Genomic DNA, 10,000 nt, shown 5'->3' with positions numbered 1-10,000 from the left:
GAGATGTATGTATGCTGGGCGCACATGAACATTCGTATGTAGTGGCAAGATTGCATGCCTCCCCTTTGGATTGTTATTTTCTCTTTTGCAGCATAATCATTTTTTGCTTTTTTTGCCACTTTTAAAATTCTATATTTGTCATTTGATTTACTTTATCCAGTTGGTAATAGACTGTTTTCCTTGCACAGATTCCATCTCTATATGTAGTCTATACTCAGTGCAATAATAAAAACAATTATTAACTAATTGCTCTGTGTGTGTGTGTGTGTGTGTGTGTGTGTGTGTGTGTGTGTGTGTGTGTGTGTGTGTGTGTGTGTGTGTGTGTGTGTGTGTGTGTGTGTGTTGTGTGTCTGTGAGTTGTGTGTGTCTGTGTGTTGTGTGTGTCTGTGTGTTGTGTGTGTGTGTGTGTGTGTAAGTAATACTATCTGTGCCACTGGCCTCAGTGGCCAGGAATAGGATCCTGAGCATGAAAATGGTGTCCTCCCTGGAGCTGGCACTCTTCCAGTCATGGCTAATGGACAGTAACTTCCACACTCGTTTATTGATGGAAATAATGCAAAAGCCCCTTCCTAAACGGCAAATGCGCCTAATCTCCCTTTAAGAGGTTTGCACACTTGTGGTGAGTCATTCTGTCACCCAGGCCTTCAGCTGTAATGCTCACGATAGGAAGATTGTGTCACTGTGGCCCATGGCCAAAGTTTCCCATGATAATATGTTCATATTACAGGTCCCGCAAGCCAAAGTTTTTCATGACGTAGGGGTCAGGTCATCCGGATTGAGGATAATTTTTCTAGATATCATAACTGCACAATGATAATGAACAGACAGTCAGCCTAAATTTTGAATATCAATAAGAATTCACTTTAGGGCATTAAAAGCAGTCATAAGTTCATGTGCTCTACTTTTTCATTTATATTTCTTCTGGCATCCAAATGGTTCCCAAAGAATTATTTAATGTAGCGCACTAATTGCTTGTATTACCATTTTGTTTTTATTGAAGGAACCATAAAGAAGAAAATTCAGGATATAGAATCTGTTTAATGGTAATTATATGTAATGAATTACAATATAGTGGTGAATTTTATGAAGATAGTCACTTTTGCAGAAATAATTACTGTGAAAGAGTTTCATTTCTGAGTTCAGTCCTTATGTAATTCATTTTCCTCTCAGAATTTCACCTCTTTAACTTTAAGGAGGTGAACTTTATCTTTATTCTGAATAATTGGCATGTAAAGAGGTTTCTTTATCAAATTTTCAGCTTTCAATAGAGACTTAAGTTAGATTTTCAATATTTGTAAAGCTCTGATTTACACACCAGAAAATGAGTTTTATCATATGGTTATCAAAGAGTGGAACATCAAAATCAAAAATAGAAAGCTCAAATTCAAATTCAAATTCAAATACTTTATTCCATAATTTAATGGTTATTCTTTACAAAATTTCATCTGTATTTAAACTTGGCTATTGAATAGGTGTTCTTTTAACCCAAATGGCACAGATGGCAAGAATGCATACCATCCCCACTGTAATATAAGTTTATTTATTTATTGTATTTACACATAGTCACAAAGTAATCAGTTATTAGTCCTCCCTATATCACCTGTTTACCCTTTTTGATATTAGGAAAGTGTCTTTTGTATTATTTCATTGTCCTTAATGTTACCAAGATTTTAATATCAATAGAATTATAACAGTCTTGATATCAATATTATTAGAAAGAAGAATAAATTTTCCCACAATTTCAAGGAATGGGGAAATCAGGAGTGGTTACTTGGACCTACTGATAGACTCCTTGCTGGCTGAGCACATGTGGAACCATCTGTATGTAACAAAATTCCAAAAAGCTACATAAATCCATAGCGATTTGGTTAATTTCATTTTGAAGTTACAGAAGCTGATAATGTTTCTAATATTATATGGTGGCATGTTCTAGAACTTGGGTCCATGTATTTGCATTTGTCATGCTCCTGTTTCCATATTTGATCTCTTAACATATAGAGAATTTACTTATTGTGTTTGGACACCTGATGTGTTCACTACATATTACAAGGGCAATAACCATTGTGAATAATTCCCCAAATGAGTTTTTGAATGAAAAGACATGTATCATAACTGCATTTAAAATGAACTTTAACTTATTTTAGTGTTTGAATATGTGGGATGATGTGATCAAATTTACTAATATTACCTAATGAAACACTAGCAGCAAAGTTTTGTATTTTTTGTACTTTCTTTATCTTGGTTTTATTAGTTGAGCCCAAATATTTGAACAATAGTTAATTACGCTTAGAGCTAGAGTTTGCACAACCATGATTCTAGTTTCAGTAATGGTTTGATTTCCTATGTGGTTAAGATGTATCAATGTGCCCAGAACTATCCTGTCTATGTTGTCAACATGTGTTTCAAATGCCATTTGGCTGTCTAAGTGTACTCCTAGATTTTTCCCAGAAATGTTTGGTTTATTAGAGCAGCCTTCAAATTCTGTGGTTCTATTATTGGGAATATTAGCTATGCTATGCCAACTACCTGTGAATGTACATTGAGTTTTATGTGGATTTAGTATAAGGCCATTAGTGTCAATTAACATATTTGGTTGTATAAAAGTATGCTGGGTGTTTCTTATAAATCTATTTAATTTGTTTACTGAGTCAATATGAAGAAACTGTGAATCATTGGCATAGTGCATTTATGGGCTATGGTTGATAAATTATTTAAATCATTGTAAATAGGATTGGGCCTAATATAGATCCTTGTGGAACACCAAAAGATATTGGTTGTTTTGATGATATGTTTTCCTTTTTTCTCACCAATTGGGTCCTTGTACCTAAATAATTGCTAAACCAAAAGGTATCAATTTTATGATTTAATAGTTTAAGGAGAATTTCATGGTTGACACTTTCAAAAGCTTTAGAAAGTTTGCACAATGTAGGCAAATTTACCTGATTATTGTCTGTTGTAATTTGTAGTGATGCTGTTTCAGTGGATAAACCATTTCTAAAGCCATGTTGTGTTTTAGATATGTTAGTTATCCAATTTTTGAAAAGTCATTAAAATGGTCTGTGCAATCACCCGTGTTGTGTTTGTTGTTAGGCACTAGTGTTTTAACATTTTTTCATATTTTATTAGAGTTGTTTTTATTTTCAGTGAATTTATTTATGAAATAAGTTTTTTGCACATTGAATTAACAACTTAACTTTTATATATATATATATATATATATATATATATATATATATATACTTTATACTTTATACTTTATAATCTACCTGAAGATGGCCCTATTTCTATTACTTTTGAGAGCTTGGTGGGCATTTTTTCTATTGCTAATGGCTCTCTTGATGCCATCATTTATCCATGGGGCAGGGGACTGTTCTTGTTATGTAGGGAGCCAGAACTTTAATGCTGCTTTTAATTAATAACTTACATAGTTACTTGTTTGTCTACATTATCTGTGAATAAAATTTCTTATTTCTTTAGACATGATTAGCTCGCAGAATAATATAGGGACATTGTGTTTGAAGTTGTGAAAAGCTTTGTTACTGGTGGTTGCTTTGTTTTCTTTATATTTAATGTCGTGATGAGTTCATGATAAGCAGTATGGCACAGGAGGGCATCAGAAAGAAGAATGATGTCTGATCAGTGAGTTATTATTTACCCAACACTGACGGGTGAAAACAATCCCTGAGAATTTTAAACTAGAGATTTCTGGCATTGGGCAGACACTGGGTGTGGGAGTGTGATACATCAAGCCGAATGTCCCACTCTTAGCTCTCTGGCATGTCACCATGCGTACAGGTGTCCCCCGCAGACCGAGCGGTTTGTTATGACACTGATAGACATAGCCCGTCAGTAAGAGTATGCTCTTAGAGATGAAGTGTTTTCTTTAATCCTTGTAGTTTTATTTGTTATTTGTTTAAGTCTATTTTTCTTAGTTATCTTAACTAACTTAGCATTAGATTTGTCAAAGCATCATTTAAGTCACCTAGGACGAAAAGTGGTTTCTTTTTAAATGAAATTTCTCTAAGAACCTATTTGAATTATTCAAAAGATTCCGAATTTGCATTCTGGTGTCTAAAGACTGCACCATTAAAAAAAGATTATGAAATATTGCTATATATGGCAGTTTTGTTTACTGTTGTAGCAGAAATCCTGTATGTCTATGTTTTTCTCCTCAACTAGCATTTAAATTTCTTCAAAATGTCTGAGGAGAGATTGTGCATTTATATGGTTTATATTTATGACATGCGATCTGGTGACTGCTAACCTGACAGTGTTGCTTGGTTAAATATTCTGATCGTTCTTGTACTTGTTTTTGTTTAACCCCTTGGTGACGGGTGTAGAAAACTAAAAAAAAACTCTACGCTCTGGCGAACCACGGCAACGCGCAGACTTTGAGTGCATGAGTTCGGTACATCAAGCCGAATCACTGCCTCAGAGCGCTTTGGTGCGCTGCTGTGGCAGACAGCCGCACGCCACAGGAAAAGTGTCAATCTGTAAATAATTTAAGCTTTATGTTCTTTCCCTATACTTAGACCATGAAGGTAATGTAGAAGTCATGTGTCATTATTATTTTGTGGGCTTTTACACTTGAAACTTTTCAGAGAGATGATCTTCTATGTCCTCTTTGTTTGTGTCTTTGTGACAGGTGTTGATGTAGAGGTAGAATGTGTCAGGGCACGCTGCTTCCTTTAATGACTTTGGCGTTTGTTGTTCTCTTAGCTTTTTTTCTCTGTTTTTTTTACATGACTTTGGTATAACCCTCTTCGTCAACATCTAGCAGGATTAGGTTTGTTTGTTTGTTTCTTCAGTGGGTTTTGCTCTGTCTGGGGGAGTGTGTAGGGGCAGGTGTCTGCTGGCTGGGAGTTGGAGGCCAACAAGTCAGCAAGGGTGCAAGGCAGCTGGCTGGCCACAGGTATAGAGAGAGGGGAAGGCATTAGGAGGGGAGGATGGCTGGACGTGGCTATGGGCTCAGTGGATGTGGAGGAGGGGTTGTTTGAGAGATAGTGAGAGCAAGATCAAGAGTAAGAGTGGAGGAGAGCTATAAAACAATACATTTTTTAATGTTTATAATTAATTAATGAAAAGGCAATAAACAAGTGGGGAAAGGGGTACAAAGGATGTAAAAGCATTAGGGGAAAGTGGACATGCTATTTATTATAAGAAGTCTTTTATTATATAGGAAAGTATTAATTCTGATAAAAAAAAAAAAAAAAAATATATGATTTGCTCAGGAAGGTGAATGGAAGGTAGAGATTATTCCTCACAATCTTTGTCTCCCATTTACGGTGAAAATATATGGGAAAATGGACCATCATTTTCTAAGAGGCTGTTCTTACCTCAGTCAGTTTCCTCAGGCTTAAGTAGTTAAAGACTACTTCCTGTTCATTAACAGCTCAGCTTTGGTAATTCAGGAAGCTTATATTTTACTAAAGTAAAATATTTCCTGTTTAAAGTTATCATCATTTTCATTCTACTTTTAAAGCAATGCTCTTGAGTCTAGCCATTAACACACTGTCACCAGATGGCTTCTGTATATGCCAAAAGGCAGCAAACCTACATGACATGCACAGTTAAGCCTGTTGTACACACTAAACAGTTCATAATTACAACCCTCTGAAGTATAAGCCTAAAGGTACTTTTTTTTTAAAGTTTATGTATACATTGTATGAAAATGTAGAGAACAGGAAAAAACAGGTTTCCTGTCCATCTGACTTTGGCACACTGCAGCCAATGCTTGGTTTGGTTTGCTATGTGTAACAGCTGTATTCATTTGGTTAATTACCAGGCTTTGAAATTTTCAGTGAATCTTTCTGCAAATATTTACACCTTCCTCTCCCTCTCCCTCTCCCTCTACATTTACACCTTCCTCTCCCTCTCCCTCTCCCTCTACCCTATAACAAAATGCCATCTACCTTGTATTACCTTTGGTACTTAAATTTTAAGTAAATATCTCTTATTTAGGAAATCATTTGTTCTGTGTAAAGTTTACACAATTTTACTTTTATCTCAGGTACTCAGTAGATGCATAGTAAAATATTGTTCAAAATTTTTCACTTTGAGATGCATTCATACTAATTTCCCTTATTTGTTTATTTTCAGGTTAAACGGAAATCTGAAGTTTGTTCTGACTCCAAAGGAGTTTGTCCTGTAAAGAAATCTTGTAAAGCTGTGGAGGACAGGTAATTTTCACATTTTCTGTTTATATAAAATTTGTGATTAAGGAATCGTTACTAAACTCAAGTATGAGATGATGTTAGAAATTTAAGCAAAATATTTATTTTTAGAAATACAATGAGAAAACATATAATTATTATGAATGTGCCTCTTGCTAAATTATAAGTGCTTTAACTTTTAGTAGAATTCTGAAAAGCAGCCCTTTGTAAAGTAGTTGATATCATTGCTATTGTCATGAAAGATATTGTTGTTAGATATGTAAATAAATTATTGGAAAATATTAAGCATTATTGAGTATTACATATGTCATTTAGGCTTTAATTTGAAATTCTTTTCAGCGGTGAAAGCAGTCGCAGAAAAGTTTGTGCATTGGCAGCTCGCAAGGTGTCTCCCCCAGCGGGCCTTAAGTCATGGTTGGCTAAATACCAGACTTGGTCACCTGCACAAAAGCTTCATGCTTTAGATTCGTTAATAGATGTTTGTGATCTGAACCAAGTGAGTATAATTGCTTTTGTAAGATAGTACTTTTGTGTTATTATCTGATGCGAAAGATTCTCAAAGCTGATTTCACTGTCATTGATGTAGTTGTCAGTGTTTGAATGTGTAAAAAATATATCTGATTATTTTTTTCAGAAAAGATGAACACTGTGTAATCATAGGCTATTTCTTAATGTTAAAATTTGTTCAAGTTTGATATTAATGTATATAATTAAAAAAAAAATATTGTGGAAATTATGTTACAACAATGAAATGTGTTTTGTCCAACAGGTAAGGCACATCCATGAAATTATCCTCCCGCAGTTTCAGCGAGATTTCATTTCTCTATTGCCAAAGGAGTTGGCTCTCTATGTCCTTAGCTTCCTGCCCCCAAAAGATCTCTTAAGAGCAGCCCAGACTTGTAAATATTGGAACATCCTGGCTGCAGACAACCTTCTTTGGAGAGAAAAGTGTCGTGAAGCTGGAATTGAGGATCATGTTGTTTTTATGGATCGTAGACGGAAAAAGGGTACAAGTGTGAGCCATGTATCACCATTTAAGGTAGGGATGTGTATTTGCTTGTGAAAGTGATAACAAAATTGAAATATGGTTGTAAAGTTAATTGACTGCAACTGGAATTTTGCATACTAACAAGGCACCATGTTTCAGGCGGCATTTATGCGACAACATAGGATAGAAACTAATTGGCGTGTAGCTAAGCTACGGTCACCACGGGTATTGAAAGGCCATGACGACCATGTCATCACATGCCTACAATTTTGCGGAAATATAATTGTATCAGGTTCAGATGATAACACACTGAAAGTATGGAATGCAACATCTGGGAAGGTTAGTAGTTTACTGTTTAAGAATTTGATGAAGACCTGAGGATATATTAGGTCTTATATTTATTACTGTTATTTTTTTTACTTTATAAAGCATTGGTTATGGAAGTCTTTATCAATGAGATAATATAGAAGAAAGATTATCCTAGATACTTGCCTGGCTGTTAAAAAGTTACAGATGGGTATGACAGAACAAAAACCATGGATATATGTCCGTAATTTTGTTTTGGGGAATTTCATTTTTGTTACGCACGTATGACTTTTTGAAAATAGGTGGTATTTTATTTATAATTACCAACTGAAATATATCTATTATTTATAACCTATTGTATTTCAGTGTATGAGAACACTGACTGGGCACACTGGAGGTGTTTGGTCGTCTCAGATGTCTGGTAATCGTATAGTGAGTGGTAGTACAGACCGAACCCTTCGCGTTTGGAATGCTGAGACGGGGGAATGTATACATACACTGTATGGCCATACATCCACAGTCAGATGTCTCCATCTACATGCCAATAAGTAAGTTGTTAAATGTATAACTTTTTTCCAGACTTATTTTTTAACGGGACCATCCTTCAGTTTAATGGGGGAGGCTGGGTTTGTCGAAAATGACATAACCTACTGAAATTCATCAAGGGAGGATTAAAGTGTCTTGCAATAACAAATTCCTTCCAATGTGAAGGTTTATGGTGAAAAAATGAAGATTTTTTTTTTTCTCTTTTTTTCTTTTTTTCCAAATGTAAATGTAGTATATATGATTTGATTTTGACAGAAACATCATATATATAACAATAATGCCTGAGTAGTGGTAAGTCTATCTCGAAAAGTAAACGAACATGACTTGTTTGATTAGATGGGTAGGTTGACCTTGTGGTCCCCGCAGCCAACCAGGGGCCTCCCGAGAGTTTTCATGTTTGTGCCACCCAGTAAGACGTTGCCCACAGCAAAGATTTTACTTTTCTTTTGTTCATTGGATCCCAAACAATCAAGAAATTGGGTTATAGTAATAATATAGCTACATTTAAATAAATATAAAAGGCTGAAGAATAAAAAGATAAAAAATCTTACATGCACATGTGCACACATTTACACACCATATACCCACTTGGCATCTCCCTCCTTTGCGGAATTTCAATAAATTTAGTACCAAAAGATGTGGAATGCTTAAATAAACAAAATATGCTTTAACCCCCCCCCCCACCCCCATTTTTCCCTACCCCCACCACATTTAGGGAAGGTCCCCTTAACCACAAACTTGTGGGTACATGACATTCCCACTTTGAGTTTACTTTATTTATTGTTTTTACATATAGATGGCTCCACATGTACTAACTCACCAATGAGCCAATTTCTTGTCTAACCTGTTTACCTTTTTACTTGATTTTCAAAAAGTTATGCTTTCTTAGGTTGCTACTACTAATGTCAATAAGAGTATAGTAATTATAATGTCTATGATAAAAATAACACCAATATTGATAGCATTAGTAAAAAAAAAAAAAAAAAAAACGTTTTTCCTGCAAATTCAAGGAAAGGTGAAATCAGATAAGATCACAAGGTCTACTAATTGACTCCTTTGTGATGAAGCACTAGCTGAGCCATCTATGTGCAGAGACATTTCACAAAAAATTCTAAATTGAGCACAGCGATAGATACTAATTATTTTTGATCAGTTATTGTCATCAATAAATTATTGTATATTGTAGTAAATGAAACCATAGTTATATATACAGAAGTAGGCAGAGAATTTATTTACATTTTATTAGAAAGTTGATTTAAACATTCATTTTAAGTTACTTGATTTTGATTGCTACCAGAATCTAAGTAAACATATTAACCCCTTCCTGACGGGTCACGCCTATAGGCGTGAAAACAAACCACTCGAAATGTGGTGTGCGGCTGTATGCCATGGCGGCACGCTAAAGCGCTCCAAGGCAGTGATTCGGCTTGATGTACCGAACTCCTGCGCTCAAAGTCAGCGCGTTGCTGTGGTTCGCCAGAGCGTAATATTTTGTTTTTGTTTTTTACACCTGTCACCAAGGGCTTAATAAGTTGAACTTAGAAAAAAAAAAAAATGTATTTTTTATAAATTATATGAATCTCATTTTTATCATTTGTACTTTCAGAGTCGTCAGTGGGTCTCGGGATGCTACTTTAAGAGTTTGGGACGTGGTAACAGGAGCTTGTGAACATGTTCTTGTGGGCCATGTGGCAGCTGTGAGATGTGTTCAGTACAATGGGAGGCTAGTAGTTTCAGGGGCATATGACTACATGGTCAAAGTGTGGAACCCTGATCGAGAAGAATGTTTGTATACTCTACAGGGACACACAAATCGAGTTTACTCTTTACAGGTATGGACTGACTACAAGTTGGGTATTTTGTAGTGTGCTTTGTGACATAAATGTCTGCTTGAAAACAAATTACAGCTGATATTTGTGTTCACATTAGTATTATATTGTATAAAATTGGAAAAATATGTGTCTCATACTTTCTCTGTGTCTATAAT

The 10,000-nt window shown here is 35.2% G+C and overlaps 1 protein-coding gene across 2 annotated transcripts in view; it reads left to right on the top strand.

Moving 5' to 3' along the window:
- LOC125032986 (F-box/WD repeat-containing protein 7-like) overlaps nucleotides 1–10,000 on the top strand; it is a 31,269-nt gene that overhangs the window by 16,287 nt on the left and 4,982 nt on the right. For both annotated transcript variants that reach the window (XM_047624428.1, XM_047624427.1), the window contains 6 exons: nucleotides 6,100–6,179; nucleotides 6,513–6,669; nucleotides 6,943–7,212; nucleotides 7,321–7,500; nucleotides 7,834–8,015; nucleotides 9,620–9,845. In XM_047624428.1, coding sequence (XP_047480384.1) covers nucleotides 6,100–6,179; nucleotides 6,513–6,669; nucleotides 6,943–7,212; nucleotides 7,321–7,500; nucleotides 7,834–8,015; nucleotides 9,620–9,845 — 1,095 coding nt within the window. The remainder of the gene's footprint in view (nucleotides 1–6,099; nucleotides 6,180–6,512; nucleotides 6,670–6,942; nucleotides 7,213–7,320; nucleotides 7,501–7,833; nucleotides 8,016–9,619; nucleotides 9,846–10,000) is intronic.

This window comes from Penaeus chinensis, chromosome 15, assembly GCF_019202785.1.
Source record: "Penaeus chinensis breed Huanghai No. 1 chromosome 15, ASM1920278v2, whole genome shotgun sequence".
Taxonomy (NCBI): domain Eukaryota; kingdom Metazoa; phylum Arthropoda; class Malacostraca; order Decapoda; family Penaeidae; genus Penaeus; species Penaeus chinensis.
The sequence above is the reverse complement of the archived record's forward strand: the minus strand, read 5'-3'. Positions and strand labels throughout refer to the sequence as shown.